At 43.1% G+C, this 18767-nt stretch overlaps 1 protein-coding gene across 1 annotated transcript in view; it reads left to right on the top strand.

Annotated features, from left to right (window-relative positions):
- LOC115464482 (vomeronasal type-2 receptor 26-like) overlaps positions 1 to 18479 on the top strand; it is a 70197-nt gene extending 51718 nt beyond the window's left edge. Inside the window, exons 6-7 of the mRNA XM_030194856.1 lie at positions 1330 to 1456; positions 17581 to 18479. Coding sequence (XP_030050716.1) covers positions 1330 to 1456; positions 17581 to 18479 — 1026 coding nt within the window. The remainder of the gene's footprint in view (positions 1 to 1329; positions 1457 to 17580) is intronic.
- Positions 18480 to 18767: the final 288 nt, after the last annotated feature.

Genomic DNA, 18767 nt, shown 5'->3' with positions numbered 1-18767 from the left:
AATGCATGAACCATAGCACATATACAAAATTTTCATGAAAGAGTGTACTTTATTTCTGAAATACTGTTGGTCAAGAAATGCCTAGCCACCCACCTGAGATTACCCCGTGGCCACTTAGAGGGTCTATCCCAGTACAGCTCAGGTTCACCTGCACCTGCCGCTCCTGCTCTACACTAGCACCCTCCTCCCACCAACTGGGTGACAACCTCCTTTGGGTGAGTTTCCCCGCTCTCAAATTATCCCAGTGATATCTAGGTCATTGGAGCCACACTCCTAGTGGTCCCACAGTTCCCAGAAAACACTCACAGACCCAAAACACAAACCACCAGGATATTTTATCAGTCCAGACAAACAGGGCAAACAATTATGTTTATTCTCTTTAAAAAATATTGAACAGTGGGACAAAATAGTGCAATTGACAAGCAAGAACAGGTAACTGAAATAAGGATCAATCACAACACTAACTAAGCACTTGCATACTTGCTAGAAAGTACCTGGAGAGATCAGGGCATATATCTGTTCACAGAGCTTCAGCAAAATAAATCTCTCTCTCCTTCTCCCAGGCTGAAACTGAAACAACATCCAGCATCTGCTGGGTAATTTCAAAACTACAGGCCAATCAAAGCCCAGAACAGTCAAGTTTCAAATAAAAACTGGTTACATCACTAAAGGCACTTCCTATTATCTGTGTGCCAAATAAAAGAGAAGTAAGTCCTCTGTAACAGCTTTTAGCATAAATATGCACCATAAGCTGGCCAAATAGGGGAAATACACTTCAGAACATAATCAATGCAGGAAAATATCAAATACATTTTATAGGCATAAAACACACTGGGTACTTCCCACCCCTAGCACACTGTCATAGCCATCGGTACAAAAATATATTTTGAGCTGCCATTCCTAGTTCTTAGTAAACCAAGTCAGTTGAAAGGGAGAAGAATATTGTGAAAATAGCCAGTTGTTGTTGTTGTCCTCTGCCTAATTCTTGTCACTGTTATAAATACTGTCCTTTATTGCTGAAAGAGATAAATTGTAAGTAAAGTTGATGGTTCAGAACTCCAACTTGAGACTATACTGAATTATTGAAAGCAAGAAGGGTGCAGCATCAGTGGATGTGAACAGCTTAGTAAGGAGGGACCTTAATTTTAAAAGTAACCCGTAAAATATGAAAGATCAATACGCATGACATTTCCATTTCAAGCTGAATTTCAGATTCCAAAGGCTTGAAAGTAGAAATTGGTCCATAGGTGGACAGAATGGAAACCTGCATTTTAACAATCACAGATGAAGGTTATATCAAATTACCCTGGTTTTTCTTTCAATATTTAGACACCTCCTCAATCCAAATGCAGTAAGAGCTGCCTTCCTGGCTTCTGGAAATTAACCAGGGAAGGAGAGCCCATCTGCTGTTTTGACTGTATTCCATGTCCACAGGGAGAGATCTCCAACCAAAGTGGTAAGTGATGTGATATCATGTGGCATATCAGTGACAGTGGGTTATTTGCTATGGTGTTCAATTTTAGAAAAAAATGTTTCAAATGTGGCGCAAAGTGGCAGATGAACATTTTTCCCGCCCAAACATCTAAATTGCAATTTTCAAACCTCAGAACTGCAAGGGGGCATGTTGGAGGTGTGTTCTTGGTGGGCAGGCTTTAAATCTGGATGTTTTCTCTGCTACAATGAAACAGAAAAATAGGTTCAAGGCAGAAAAGAAGTATGTTTTTCTCTAGCCCTATTCTAGTTACAACTAAGTCTGAAAAAGGTGCTCTAACTGACCAGCTGACCACTGAAAGATGAAGGCAGACTCCCCCTTAATCTCCCAGTGTTCACTGACACCCTCCCACCTACCCACCCCCAAAGATGTGATAGTGATAGTAGATACCAGGCTGTATGACAGCTCCAGATGTTATGGCCATTTCTAAGATAACAGCAAGCTAGTGGATGGAGTAGCCTTGTGGTCATTTCAATGGACAGTGAATAATGGAACCCAGGTTCAATTTCCACTTTAGCTCTTTCACTTCATTGCAAATACGTTAGTCTTCCTGAAACACAGAAATATATATATATATATATATATATATATATATATATATATATATAGATATATAGATATATATAGATATATATATAAGTGAACCAGAAGCCTGAGGGTTATTGTAATGATGGACTTTAAGGTAGAGTAGGTTTTCTGTGTTCCTGGAAGGCTGAGAAGTGGTTTAGGTGGGATTTGTACCTGGGTCCCTTTCAGAGGCATAGACAGACCTGCCAATTTGGGTGGGCCCAAAGTTGACCTAGGTGGGCCCTTCCCACCCCACCCCTATGCCTGTACATACATACAATAGAGTGGGTTTCTTTAATGACCCAACGTTTGCCCGTTTCTCTCTGAACCCCCTCTCCCAGTCCTACCTCAGAGTCATTGCCCACAACAGTTCCTATAGACAACCTGCGCCGGCCCTGCAGGCTTCTTTCTACCACATTCCCACCAAGAAACAAGAAGTGACATCATTGATGGCAGGTCATGATAGAGAGAAGACTGCAGGGCTGGCGCAGGATGCCTATAGGAATTGCCACTGGCAGTAGCTCTGAGGTAGACCAGGAGGGGACTTTCCAGAGAGAGATGGGGCCAGGCCACAAGTGGAGAAGCAGGAGAGACAGTAGTGAGGTGCCGCCACTGAAGAGTTTTGGGGGCCTCATAGGCTGCTGACTGGGTGGGCCAGTGCCCACACCGGCCCACTCTTAGCTACGCCACTGGTCCCTTTATGTGAAGCCCACTGCACTGACCACTAGGCTATCCCTCTACACTACTGGGTTGTCTGTATTGTCTGTTCACTAGGAATGTTGCCAGACAGACCTTCCTATGGCTTATTATTCTACTAGTATATAAGACTCGTTTCGGTAGGCAATGAAACGGGCGCTAGCAAGGTAATCCCCCCCCCCTGCAGCATCCTTCCTGTCTCCCCTGCCCCCCTGCAGCCACCCATCTGGTCTCAGGACCCCCTCCCCACCAACCCTCCTCTGCCCCTGCAGCCACGCATATGCAGCGGCCCTCCTCTCTCCCCTGCTCCCCCTGCAGCCACCCATGTCTAGCGACTCTCCTCTCTCCCTGCCCCCCCTGCAGCCACTCATGTCCAACGACCCTCCTCTCCCACAGCAGCTACCCATGTCCAGCGACCCTCCTCTCCCCTGCCCCCCTGCAGCCACCCATGTCCAGTGACCCTCCTCTCCCCCTGCCCCCCCTGCATCGTCCCTTCTGTCTCCCCTGCCCTCCCCTGCAGCCACCCATCTGGTCTCAGGACTCCCTCCCCATCTCCCTCTTCCCTGCCCTCCCCCCTCAGCGCATCACCCAAACCCCTACCCCCCCCCCCTCGGGCACATCAACCCCCTTGCCACCCGCAGCCGCCGTTACTAATGCTGTCTGGCCGCTGCTGCGTCTCCTGTTGAGCAGCAGCGGCCGGTACAAAAAGAAAAAAGCCAAAAAAAGATTTTAAACCTGAAACACGGCTCTGTAGACAGCCATCTGGCATTGGCTGTCATCTCTGCAGCCGCTCCTCCTCTCCCCTCTGACGTCGCTGCGCTCCTCCGGGGTCTTCCTGCAGGGGCAGTGACATGGAGGGGAGAGGAGGAGCGGCTGCAGTGACGACAGCCAATGCCAGATGGCTGTCTACGGAGCCGCGTTTCAGGTTAAAAATCTTTTTTTTTTTTTTTGGCTTTTTTCTTTTTGTACCGGCCACTGCTGCTCCACAGGAGAAGCAGCAGCGGCCGGACAGCGTTAGTATTGGCGGCTGCGGGTGGCGAGGGAGTTGATGTGCCCGAGGGGGGGGGGAGGGTCTTGGGTGATGTGTCGAGGGGGGGGTAGGGGCTTGGGTGCTGCGTCGAGGGGGGCACTGAGAGCTGATTGGTAGGCAGGGGGAGGAGTAGGTACTCCTCCCCCTGCCTGGCTCGCAGTTTTGCAGGGCAGGGGCTTGGGTGTTGCGCCGAGGGGGGGGCACTGACAGCTGTTTCCCAGGCAGGAGTAGGGAAACACGCTCCGCGTGTTTCCCTACTCCTCCCCTTGCCTTGGAATCAGCTGTCAGTGACATCACTGACATCAGTGCATTCTAAACTGCCTAGCCGACCACTTCCGAGGGAGCCACAGTACCAGGCACATTAGAACGTTGGAGGTGAGAATTATTAAATAGGATGTTTATTCCTGGGACTTTTTTTTTCAGAAATTATACTTACAGATGAACATGTTAAGCATGAAAACCTACATAAGTACATAAGTATAGCCATACTGGGACAGACCAAAGTTCCATCAAGCCCAGCAGGAGGATTGTGAAAAATTACAAGAGGACCTTACGAGACTGGGAGACTGGGCATCTAAATGGCAGATGACGTTTAATGTGAGCAAGTGCAAAGTGATGCATGTGGGAAAGAGGAACCCAAATTATAGCTACATCATGCAAGGTTCCACATTAGGAGTCAGGGACCAAGAAAGGGATCTAGGTGTCATTGTTGATGATATGTTCAAACCTTCTGCTCGGTGTGCTGCGGCGGCTAAGAAAGCAAATAGAATGTTAGGTATTATTAGAAAAGGAATGGAAAACAAAAATGAGGATGATATAATGTCTTTGTGATATAATGCCTTTGTATCGCTCCATGGTGCGACCGCATCTCGAATATTGTGTTCAATTCTGGTCGCTGCATCTCAAAAAAGACATAGTGGAATTAGAAAAGGTGCAGCGAAGGGCGACAAAAATGATAAAGTGGATGGGACGACTTCCCTATGAGGAAAGGCTAAAGTGGCTAGGGCTCTTCAGCTTGGAGAAAAGGGGACTCAGGGGAGATATGATAGAGGTCTATAAAATAATGAGTGGAGTGGAATGGGTAGATGTGAAACGTCTGTTTACACTTTCCAAAAATACTAGGACTAGGGGACATGCGATGAAGCTACAATGTAATAAGTTTAAAATGAATCAGAGAAAGTTTTCTTCACTCAACATGTAATTAAACGCTGGAATTCGTTGCCAGAGAATGTGGTAGGGGCGGTTAGCTTAGCGGAGTTTAAAAAAGGTTTGGACGGCTTCCTAAAGGAAAAGTCCATAGACCATTATTAAATGGACATGGGGAAGATCCACTATTTCTGGAATAAACAGTATAAAATGTTTTCTTCTTTTTTGGGATCTTGCTAGGTATTTGTGACCTGGATTGGCCACTGTTAGAAACAGGATGCTGGGCTTGATGGACCTTTGGTCTTTCCCAGTATGGCAATACTTATGTACTTATGTAGCATACTGTTTCCAACAGTGGCCTAACCTTGCATAATGTAGCTATAATTCGGGTTCCTCTTTCCTGCATGCATCACTTTGCACTTGCTCACATTAAACGTCATCTGCCATTTAGACGCCCAGTCTCGTAAGGTCCTCTTCTAATTTTTGACAATCCTCCTGTGATTTAATGACTTTCAATAACTTTGTGTTGTCAACAAATTTAATTACCTCACTAGTTACTCCCATCTCTAGGTCATAAGTATTGCTATACTGGGAAAGACCAAAGGTCCATCAAGCCCAGCATCCTGTTTCCAACAGTGGCCAATCCAGGTCACAAATACCTGGCAAGATCCCCCAAAAGTACATAATCTCTCTATATAAAACACACCTCCAACGTTCTGAAGCCTCACTTTCTCAATGTTCTAAAAGCGAGGCGCCAGAGATCAATTTTACACCATGAGTGTCTGCCCCGCCCACGCGTCGAACATGATGACGTCTAGGGCAGGAACCGACACAGAAGGAATGGCACCAACAACCCCTTACTACGCGACCGCCAAACCGTTGCCACGCAACAAAATGCATTGTAAAGGAACCAATGAAAACAAGCAGAAGAAGGGAAGAGAAAGAACAGCGCAAACGAGCAGATTCTGTGGAGCTGGGACACAAGGAATATCACTGACGCCCGTGCTCCTTCTCCAGGTATGTAATGCCTACAGCACAAATGCCTCTCACAGCGCTCTGGCCCCCAAAAAAGCCTCAACCCAGCTGCCACAGCCACTCCATCGGTGGAATGGGATGCAAGCAACAGACGCTCAGCAGCACAACATGTTGCCACAACTCCACCCCTCCACCCACACCCCGAAAACACTGCACCCACTCGCTGCAGCACTTCACTCCCAGGGACGTGCCCAATCGTCCCCGGAGTACAAAAACTACACGCTGGCTATCGCAGCGCTCCTCAAAGAACCGGCCCCCACCACTGCCTCACTCACCTGTCGAAAAAATGCAAACGGAACATCCAGCCCGGCTCGGGGACCTACACAATCGTCCCCGAGTACAAAAAAAAAAAAAAAAGCCCCAGGGAAAAAGATCCACCCAACAAAATATCAGCACAGCAGCAGCAAAACAAAAGGAAAATTTCCACAGCGTTTCAGCAACTCTATCTAACCACCCAGCAACAACTTTAAACGAACCCCCTTCAAAATATCAGCACAGCAGCAGCCAAATAAAAGGGAAATGCACAGACCCTTTCAGCAAATACATCTAACCACCCAGCAACTTTAAAAGAAACCCCCTTCAAAATATAGGCACAGCAGCAGAAACACATAAGGGAAATGCCCAGAGTGAACCCCCCTTCAAAATATCAGCCAAGCAGCAGCAACAACCAACACTCCTGCCCACAAAAGGAGGGGGTCATGGAACTTAAAACTACACACATACACTCACTGACACACTGTATCTCTCTGACAAACACTCTTTCATACACTCAGTCACTCTTACACACACAATATGTCTCCCATACACTCTGTGACACACACTCTGACACAGTCACATTCTCTCACTATCCACACATAACAGCAATAGGGAAAAAAAACCCCTGCAATCTCCTGTAACACAATAAAGGCTAACTTCCCTGCAAACAAACAAGGTACAGCTTTATTTAACCAAACAAAAAAAAACCCTACTTCAATCTAAAACTGCCCCACACACACAGACACTCATGCACAGTCACAGTTCCCCAACCCCAAAAAAACACTACTGTGACTCTCACACCCATATACAATTACTGATGTCTCGCACACACACTCATGCACTCTGACTCATCGCCCACCACTGTGGTCCTGCCCACACCAGGGGCGTATCTGCCTGGGGCCACAGGGGCCTGGGCCCCCGCAGATTTTGCCCTGGACCCCCCTACCATCGACCCTCTCCACCTCCCCCTCCCTCTCGCACACCCGCCACCAACCCGTCGCCGATCTTTGCTGGCGGGGGACCCCAAGCCCCCGCCAGCCGAAGTCCTCTCTTCCGTGCAGGATGCAAGTTGCAACGCTTCCTGTTCTTCTGAGTCTGGCGTCCTGCACGTACAACGTGCAGGACGTCAGACTCAGAATTTGGAACTCAGTCTGACGTCCTGCGCGTTGTACGTGCAGGACGTCAGACTCAGAAGAACAGGAAGCATTGCAACTTGCAGCCTGCATGGAAGAGAGGACCTCGGCTGGCGGGGGGTTGGGGTCCCCCGCCAGCAAAGGTAAGTGACAGCAGCGGGGGAGGGTTGGCGGCGGCGGGAGGGGGTGGAGAGTGTCATTGGTGGCGAGGGGGGGGTCTGGCAGTGGCGGGGGGTCCGGAAATGGTGGGGGGATCGGTGGTGCCGGGGGGGGGGGGGGGGTAAAATGTGCCCCCTCCCTCTGGCTCTGGCCCCCCCTACCGCCAGAGTCCAGATATGCCCCTGGCCCACACACTCTCTCTCATCAGACAGAAGGAGTGAAGGGAAGAAAAGGAGGGGGTCATGGAACTTAGAACTACACACACACACACTCTCTGACAAACACACTTTCATACACTCAGTCACTCTTACACACACAATATGTCTCCCATACACTCTGTGACACACACTCTGACACAGACACACTCTCTCACTCTCCACACATAACAGCAATAGGAAAAAAAACCCCTGCAAACTCCTGTAACACAATAAAGGCTGACTTCCCTATAAACAAACAAGGTACAGCTTTATTTAACCAAAAAAAAAACAAAAAACACTTCAATCTAAAACTGCCCCCCACACACAGACACTCATGCACAGTCACAGTTCCCCAACCCCAAAAAACCCCTACTGTGACTCTCACACTCATATACAATTACTGATGTCTCGCACACACACTCATGCACTCTGACTCATCGCCCACCACTGTGGACATCTGTATGTTTTTTCAACAGTAAATAACTCTTCTAATGCATTTGAAAAACAGATTAATACAATTCAACAAACACACCTTTTACCTGATTGTAACAAAAATTATACAAAACATATTGTTGACAATGAAATGTTCATAATGTAAGAAACAATTACAATACAAATACAACTTTAAAAAAGAAAAGTGGGCTTTTTTAAAAACACTTATATCCCTTAATCTCAAACAGAAAAAAAAACAAAAATAAAAACCACATGCTAGCGCCCGTTTCATTTGTTTCGGAAACGGGCCTTTTTTACTAGTATTTTATATTGCTTATCCCAGAAATAGTGGATTTTCCCAAGTCCATTTAATAATGGTCTATGGATTTTTCATTTAGGAAGCTGTCCAAACCTTTTTTAAACTCTGCTAAGTTAACCGCCCCAACCACATTCTCTGGCAAGGAATTCCAGAGCCCAATTACATGTTGAGTGAAGAAAAATTTTCTTCGATTCGTTTTAAATTTACCACATTGTAGCTTCATTGCATGCCCCCTAGTCCTAGTATTTTTGGAAAGTGTAAACAGATGCTTCACATCTACCCATTCAACTCCACTCATTATTTTAGAGACCTCTATCATGTCTCCCTGCAGCCGCCTTTTCTCCAAGCTGAAGAGCCCTAGCCGCTTTAGCCTTTCCTCATAGGGAAGTCGTCTCATCCCCTTTATCATTTTCATTTATAAATATGTTAAAAAGCAGCAGTCCCAGCACAGACCCCTGGAGAACCCCACTAATTACCCTTCTCCATTGAGAATACTGAGCATTTAATCCTACTCTTTGTTTTTCATCTTTTAACCAGTTTTTAATCCACAGTAGGACAGTACCTCCTTTCCCATGGCTTTCCAATTTCCTCTGGAGTCTTTCATGAGGTAGTTTGTCAAACGCCTTCTGAAAATACAGATACACAATGAGGCATATTTTCAAAGCACTTTGGGAGGCTAAGTTCCATAGGTTTCTATGGAACTTTGGGAGGCTAAGTGCTTTGAAAATGAGCCTCAAATATCAACCAGTTCACCTTTATCCACATGTTTGTTCTTCCCTTCAAAGAAATGTAATAGATTAGAGAGGCAAGATTTCCCTTCACTAACCATGTTGGCTTTGTCTCATTAATCCATTCTTTTGAATATGCTCTGTAATTTTGTTGTTTATAATAGTCTGTACCATTTTGCCTGGCACCGACATCAGACTCACCGGTCTATAATTTCCCGGATCTCCTCTGGAACCTTTTTTAAAAATCAGCGTTACATTGGCCACCCACAATCTTCCCGTACCACGCTCGATTTTAAGGATAAATTACATATTACGAACAATAGTTCCATAAGTATATTTTTTTGGTTCTATTAGTACTCTGGGATGAATACCATCCAGTCCAGGAGATTTGCTACTCTTCAATTTGTAGAACTGCCCCATTACATCCTCCAGTTTTATAGAGATTTCATTCAGTTTCTCCGACTCGTCAGCGTTGAATACCATATCTGGCACCGGTATCTCTCCCAAATCTTCCTCTGTGAAGACCAAAGCAAAGAATTCATTTAATCTCTCCGCAATGGCTTTGTCTTCCCTGATTGCCCCTTTTACCCCTCGGTCATCTATCGGTCCAGCCGATTCTTTTGCCGGCTTCCTGCTTTTAATATACCTAAAGTAGAGAGGTGTGGTAGCCGTGTTAGTCCACTTTTAAAGGTAATCAATTACTGAATTACTGAAAGAGATATATCCATCCCCACCAGTGCTGGTCTTCCGACAGTCACCCAACTTAAAACACAAGCTAATTAGAAGTAAGCTCCTAACACAGACTCAAAAAGAAAAGAATGGCACACATCCTTGCAATATATCCAGCTGCAAACTATGCCAAAATATTTCACAGGACCCCACGGTCATTCACAAAGGAAAAATGTTCAACATTAAGGAATCTTTCACGTGCTCATCTTCCAATGTGTTACATATCATTCAGTGTAAAAAATGCAACGAAGGCTGCTACATTGGAGAAACAGGTCAGATGCTAAAGAAGAGATTTAATTTACACAGACACTATATGAAAAATGCTAATACCAATAAAGATGTCACGCCTGTGGGGCAGCACTTTACAAAACCAGAACACTGTACCAGTGATTTTATGGTAAGTATCCTGAAAGGTAGCTTTAAAACAATAAAGGAACGTAAGACCTTTGAAGTCAGAATGATTAAATATTTTGACACCCACCAGACAGAACTTAACAAAGATCTGGGTTTTCTAGCCCATTATAAACCATAAAAGTGTATTGCTTTGTCACCCTCCTGTCTCCATGCATATCTCCCTGTCTCTCACCTATCCACCCCCATCCTGGTAGACTGTCACTGAAATGCTTTGATGTTTCACTCATATATACTGTCATCTACCAACATTTGCTTATTTCCGATCTGACGAATAAGGGCAACCTTCAAAAGCTAATCAAGAAATGTATTAAGTTATGTCCAATAAAAAATGTATCATCTTATTTTCTTTTCCATGTTTTATTTTGTTTTATTTCTATTAGTATACCTAAAAAAAATCTTTACTATCAGGCTCATTTTTGAAAGAGAAGGATGCCAATCTTTCGACGCAAATTGGAAGATGGACGTCCTTCTCACAGAAACGTCCAAATCGTTATAATCAATAGCCGATTTTGGACATCCCCAGCTGCTTTCTGTCGCAAGGATGGACAAAGTTCAAGGGGGCATGTCGGAGGCGTAGCGAAGGTGGGATTTGGGCGTGCCTAAGACTTGGACGTCCTTGGCCCATAATTGAAAGAAACAAGGACGTCCATGATGAACTCTTGGACGTTTTTCTTATGACCAAGCCACAAAAAGGTGCCCGAAATGACCAGATGACCAGCGGAGGGAATCGGAGATGACCTCCCCTTACTCCCCCAGTGGTCACTAACCCCCTCCCACCCTCAAAAAGTATATTTCAAAATATTGATTGCCAGACTCTATGCCAGCCTCAGATATCACACTCAGGTCCATCACAGCAGTATGCAGGTCCCTGGAGCAGTTTTAGTGGGTGCAGTGCACTTCAGGCAGGCGCACCCATCCCCATCCCCCCTTACCTGTTACATTTGTTAAGGAAACAGCGAGTCCGCCAAAACCCACCACAAACCCACTGTACCCACATCTAGGTGCCCCCTTCACCCTTAAGGGCTATTGTAGTGGTGTACAGTTGGGGGTAGTGGGTTTTGGGGGTTTGAGGGTCTCAGCACACTATGTACCTGGGAGCAATTTATGAAGTCTAGTGCAGTGCCCCCTAGGGTGCCTGGTTGGTGTCCTGGCATGTCAGGGGGACCAGTGCACTAGAAATGCTAGCTCCTCCCATGACCAAATGGCTTGCATTTGGTCATTTCTAAGATGGACGTCCTTGGTTTCAAAAATCACCGAAAAAATCAGAAACGTCCATGTCTAGGGACGACCAAATCTAGGGATGACCAAATTTCAGGATTTGGACGTTCCTGACCGTATCATTGAAATGAAAGATGGATGTCCATCTTGTTTCGGAAATACGGTTTTCCCCACCCCTGGATCGGGACTTTTGCGAGGACGTCCAAATCAAAACTTGGACGTCCCTTTTGAAAATGCTCCTCTATGTGTTCTTGCCTCCTACGCAATCTTTTTTTAAAAGTCCCTCTTTGCCTTCCTTATCAACGTTTTCTATTTGACTTGACATTCCTTATGCTGTTTCTTATTATTTTCAGTCGGTTCCTTCTTCCATATTCTGAAGGATTTTCTTTTAGCTCTAATAGCTTCCTTCACCTCACTTTTTAACCATGCCAGCTGTCGTTTGGTTTTCCATCTTCTTTTTTTAATATGCGGAATATATTTGGCCTGGGCTTCCAGGATGGTGTTTTTGAACAGCATCCACACCTGATGTAAAGTTTTAGCCCTCGCAGCCGTTCCTTTAAGGTTTTTTTCCCCCCCACCGTTCTTCTCATTTTATCATAGTCTCCTTTTTTAAAGTTAAATGCTAATGTATTAGATTTCCTGTGTATACTTACTTCAAAGCTAATCTCAAATCTGATCATATTATGATCACTGTTATCAAGCGGACCCAGCACCAGATCATGCGCTTCACTAAGGACTAGGTCTAGAATTTTTCCTTCTCTCATCGGCTCCTGTACCAGCTGCTCCATAAAGTAATCCTTGATTTTGTCAAGGAATTTTACCTTCCTAGCATGCCCCAATGTTACATTTACTCAGTCAATATCAGGGTAATTGAAATCACCCATTATTATTGTGCTGCCCAGTTTGGTTGCATCCCTAATTTCTTTTAACATTTCTACATCCGTCTGTTCATCCTGGCCAGGCGGACAGTAGTAAACTCCTATCACTATCCTTTTCCCCTTTACACATGGAATTTCAATCCATAGGGATTCCAAGATATGTTTTGTTTCCTGAAGAATTTTCAATCTATTTGATTCAAGGCCTTCCTTAACATACAATTCTACCCCTCCAGCAATTCAATCCACCCTGTCACTACGATATAATTTATACGTTGGTATGACAGTGTCCCACTGATTATCCTCCATCCACCAGGTCTCAGAGATGCCTCTTATATCTAATTTTTCATTTAGTGCAATATATTCTAACTCTCCCATCTTATTTCTTAGGCTTCTGAAAACCTCTAGCACAAAGCCAAAATTGAGCAAGAAATGTAGACGTTTTCGTGGTTCAATTATGCCTGTGTGCTAGACATTGTTTTGAAACATTTTTGGCAAAACTTCTCAATTCATACTTGGATGTCATATCGAAAATGCCCATCCACAGCTCCTACTGCAAAAAAATTATAGAAAAATAAGAAATCTACATAGGCTATAGTCATCCATTTTTCTCGATGGGATGAGTGCCTGTTTTATGTTGTAGTTAGAGGAAAATGACCCTAGATAATAATTCCCAAGCTCACCCTTTATTGTAGGGGGGAAATTATCAATGTGGGCTACCATTAGGAGATATGTTTTACTGTTAACCCTAGTTATTAATAACTAGGTGAAATGTGCTGAAACAGTACAGATTAATAATAGCCCAGATTGATAACTGCACCCTTGAGTGGTAAATACACATCTTGTTGATAACTATTCCCTGTGATGGCTTAACATTTGGAGAATTGAGACTTTAGGGGGAAGATATCATTGTGGGCTACCATTAAGAGGTGTTATTTTACTGTTAACCTGGGTTATAAGCAAGGTGGAATCATTGCATGAAATGGACCTGTGCTCAAATGACACAAGTTAATGGTAAAATAACCTGTCTTAATGATAGCAAACATTGATAACTTCCTCGTTATCTGGATTTAAACTACCAGTTCATTGTGCAATGGGGATGTCAGGCTTATGATTGAGATGGTCTATCTGGTCAATGTGTTATTTGGCATTTTGAATTATTTGTTAAATAATTGTCATTAGTCAAAACTGAGTTTCTTGATTAAAAGAAAATACATTTTCCAATAAATAAAAAAATGGTTTGTATAGGAGAAAAGCTACTAATTTTAAGCTTAAAGTTAGGCGCCATTTATAGATTAGCGCTTAGCACTGGGAACTGCAACTACAATTAGGTGAGACCATTTACAGCAGGGGTTTCCAATTATGTCCTCAGGACATGACTAGCCAGTCAGGTTTTCAGAATACTACTACTACTACTACTACTTAACATTTCTAGAGCGCTACTAGGGTTACGCAGCGCAATGAATATGCTTGAGGTAGATCTGCATGGCCTACTTCCGTTGTATGCAAATCTATCTCATTGTGGGTATCGTGAAAATCTGGCTGGCTAGGTGGGTCTTGAAGACTGGGTTGAGATCTCCTGATTTACCCCAACAAAACCTTGGTACAAAACCCTGTGCATAAACTAGACACAAATCCCCTTTATTCTATAACGGTGCACATAAATTAAAGAATGCCCCCGATTCGCCCATGTCCCCCACATGACTGTGCCCCCTTTTTATCACCAACAATTGCTTGTTAATTGCTTGTTTGGCTCATTACTCAATTAAATTGCTTGCACAAGTTGAGCAGGTATTAAAATGGCACTACCTCTAGGTGTCAGTTTTTCATATATGGTTGGGTGGTGGATTGAGGGAGGCCTGCCAGGGAGGGGGGGGGGGAGCTTATTTCGTAATTCAGCCCTTGAGGAGTGGGTTACATATGATGGATAGTTGCCCACAATGTGGTGCAATGGTTGCCAGGGAGCAGGCATCAGAGGGATTGCGAACCAGCAGATGGCATCAAGTGGGTTTCCTGCAAGAGGCTTGCATTAAAGGCTTTCCATCAGAGGGGTGGAATGGATACCTTTGGAGAACTGGGGGGATTGGACATCAGAAGGTGTTGATTATTGGGTGGGGATTGATGTCTGGGGACTGATGCAAATGGCAAGTGCTTCTTACAAAAATGTTGCTGTTTCTGTGGTAATTCCCTGTACTTCTCTATTGTTGTAGCAGGAGGAAGTTCTTCTTAGAGAGCTTCCTACTCTAAGTTTGAAATGGGTTTAGGGGACCTTTTATTTCACCACAGCATATAGAGAAGCTGTATGTGATGATAGAACAATGATTGTCCCTTTGATGTCTTTTATCCTCTGAACTTCATCCTTCATGCAAAATTATTGTCTTCCTCCTGTTGTCTGTCCGATATCTGACTTTAACCCATGCACTTTTCCTTTTTTAATTTTGAATGTTAAAACAACTTATTGTCATTGCTTGTGAAAGCAGTACAGCAAACACTGAATAAACTAAACTCTGGCCTCCACCTACTCAGCTTGCAGCTTGAAGAAAAAAAGAGGGTGATAAAAAATACAGTGGGGGGGGGGGGGGATAGAGAAAGAGAGAGAGAGGGTTACATTCTCTTTGCTGTGCACAACACAGACACTTTAACAGACCTACAAAAACATTTTTCACCCTAGCACTTCATTGTCCTCTAGTGCGTTTTGGTAAATAAAGGAACTACAGTCATAGCAAGTAAATAAAGTGTAGACTTTCTTTTAACCATGGAAGATAATAAATCTTTCCCCTCTTTATCTCTGGCCTTGATAAAGCTTGTAGTATTTCAATAATGAAAAGATGCACATCAAGTAGGAATCTGAAACACGATCAGACCCTCTTAACCCCATTACACCCATTTACTGTAATCCATTCTATTGACCACTACTCCATACTACCAAAATATGATGTAAAAAAATTTATCAACCTTAGTCAAGCAGGGTAGACTCTGTAGACCTCAGCTGCAACTGCCAGAAGGTCAAAGCAAAAAAAAAAAGATGAATTCAGACTAGAACTATCAAAATAACTAACCTTGTAAATCTTTTAATTTTTGTCTTTCTATTTATATATTTTAAAATGGGACTGGGGATTTATTATTCAGAAGCAATTCAGCCAGGTTATACTTTCAATTTCTCAACCGCCTTGATATGGAACCATCCTAACCCTAATGTCTCACAATTCATTCCTTCAGATCAATGTGTCTGATTGATATTATCTATGGTGGCACAGATATTATAACAATGCAAACAAAACAGATATTCTAACACATACTTTTATTTTTATTTTCTAAAAGAAACAAAATGATTTCTTAAGATACTGATTGGCTTTCCCATTTGATTCAAACATTATTCTTGTATTTGGACACAAACATGCAAGGATTGATATTAAGGCAGCGGTGGTGAGCAATTTTGTTTTAGCTGCGGCCAGCGTTATTCCTGGATATTCAATACTGGGCCATGTCCAGGCACCAGCATTGAATATCAAGGTTTAAGCTGTCAGCGATCTTCTGTTCATCACATAACTAGCCATGTGACACTGCATAAAGGTAGGACTGTGTTTTATACAGTCCTATTTTTGCTGGTGATTTGGCTGCTTAACTTAGGCAATTAAGTGCTGAACCTTGGTGCTTAACTGCATAAATCATATACGGTGTAGTCCCAGAATAGATGACAGACCTCATAGACTTACCAATAAAAAACAAAGTCAGATCATCAAGATCCTACCTAAACCTACACTACTCAAATTGCAAAGGACTGAAATACAAAACAACTTACGCAGCCGGCTTCTCCTACATAAGCGCACAACTATGGAATGGGCTCCCTAAAGCTGTAAAAACAATCCACGACCACTTGAATTTCAGGAAATCACTAAAAACCAACCTCTTCAAAAAGGCCTACCCCAACAACCCCACGTAACCCTCTTCACCTACCAACACAGCATGACTGTGATCGAACATGACAACATGCAATCTTCATCCATTCCCACCCTCCACTTATACCTCATACGATCACTATACAACTTTGTATTTGTTATCCACCGACTGGGCAAACGCCTCTGACGGTACTTTGTAAGCCGCATTGAGCCTGCAAATAGGTGGGAAAATGTGGGGTACAAATGCAACAAATAAAATAAATAAATAAATAAATTCTGACTCCATCCGCAGACCACCTTATCATTAGCCGTCTTTCATTTTAACGATCTGTGATGATATTCCATGGTTCTAACCAGTCAAGAGCAACTGAATATCCACAGATAGCCCTTAACAAGTGAATTAACCAGCCAGAAGCCATTTGCAGCTGGTTAAATCACTTTGAATATCAATCTTACAGTGTTAATACAAGCCCAGAAAACAGAAACTACCTACTCCTATTGCAAAGACACCATCTACAAAACTATCTACACAGCAGGATTTAGCTACCTGGGTTCCAAATGATGAAACTCGATACCAAATACTATAAGAAGCATCACAAATCTCCTCCAATTTAGAAAAGAAATGAAAACCTACCTCTTCAAAAAATTTTTACAGCTAATCACAAAGTTATCGTTACCTTCCTTTCAAATCTACCTCTTTAAAAAGTATATGAATAAATATCACCAAAACTCTACAATTGAGCACAAAAGCCACCACTACCTCTTCCACTTCAAACCTATCTCTTCAAAAACTCTATGAATAACTACACAAACTATAGATGCCCTCTCAACACTACTGTAACTCCATCAAAATGTAAATTTTAAGCCACTTTGAACCAACACTTGTTTTTGGATAATAGTGGGATATAGGAATACATAAATAAATAAATAATGTTGCTCACTTTCTAGAAAATAGATCAAACATAAAAGGAAGAAAAGGAATGTGATATATAGGAAACAATAGCAGCCATGTGTTTTTTATTTAGTGAGATGAGTTGAAATTATTCTTGGCAAAGTGTCTGTCTACTGTACAAACGGATTCTGATTTGTAGCTGGTTGATATGCATCAAAACCACTTCACCATTCTAAACATTAGAATATTATAGAAAAACATTATCTGCTGTATTCTGAGATGTAAAGAATTAACTTACTATTCATGCACTATCCCAAAACCACTGCTGTCTATGAGCTATTGAGACAATATTCATCTTCCTCAGATATGAACAACTGTGTGAAATGTCAAGAAGACCACTGGCCCAATCATAAGAGAGACACCTGTATCCTAAAACCAACAATTTTCCTGTCTTATGAAGAGGCTCTTGGGATAGCTTTGACTACCAGCAGCATTTTCTTCTTTCTTATCAATACAATCATTTTGGGAATCTTCATTATTTACCGAAACACACCTATTGTGAGAGCCAATAACCGGGGCATCAGCTATATCCTCCTCATCTCCCTTATGATCTGCTTTCTATGCTCCTTGATGTTTATTGGCCACACTAAGCCTGTGACCTGCATTCTCCGCCATACTACCTTTGGGATGACTTTCTCTGTCTCACTCTCTTCCATACTGGCAAAAACCATCACTGTGGTTATGGCCTTTCATGCAACCAAGCCTGGAAGCAAGCTCCGGAAATGGATGGGTTCTAGGACCTCATATACTATAATACTTTCCTGCTCTGTTTTTCAATTTATTCTCTGTCTCATCTGGTTGTTTACTGCTCCCCCATTCCTATATCTTAATATGCAATCAGAAACAGGGTCAATACTACTTGAATGTAATGAAGGGTCAATGATTGCATTTTACTGTGTTCTAGGTTTCCTGGGATTTCTGGCTGTTATCAGCTTCATCATTGCGTTCTTATCAAGAAATCTACCGGACAGTTTCAATGAGGCCAAGTACATTACTTTCAGCATGCTGGTGTTCTGCAGTGTTTGGATAACTTTTATCCCAACCTATCTGAGCACAAGAGGAAAATACATGGTAGCAGTGGAGATATTTGCCATACAAGCTTCCAGTGCTGGACTGCTGGGATGTATCTTTATGCCCAAATGTTACATTATCTTTTTCAGGCCTGAAATTAACAGCAGAAAATATCTAACTAAAAACAACTGAAATGGATGTTTGTTTGTTTTTTTAATGTTGAGGAAGTTAAAACTATGATAATTCAAATTTGTGGAATTATCATTTGAATCTTTAATTCATATAAGAATAGATTTTTCTATACCTTAGTCATGCATTCACTCCTAGGACCCAAATACTCAAAGGGCCCAATATTCAATGTAGGAGTGGCTCCTGCCCTTATAAATCCCTTGGGGTGTCTTAACCCCCAATATTCAGCGGCTCTAAACTGGAAAATATCACTAAATATCACTTCTGACCATCGCTAAAAAAAAATGGGCA

Source organism: Microcaecilia unicolor, chromosome 3, assembly GCF_901765095.1.
Source record: "Microcaecilia unicolor chromosome 3, aMicUni1.1, whole genome shotgun sequence".
Classification (NCBI taxonomy): Eukaryota; Metazoa; Chordata; class Amphibia; order Gymnophiona; family Siphonopidae; genus Microcaecilia; species Microcaecilia unicolor.
Note: the sequence above shows the minus strand (reverse complement) of the source record. Positions and strands in the feature narration are given on the sequence as shown.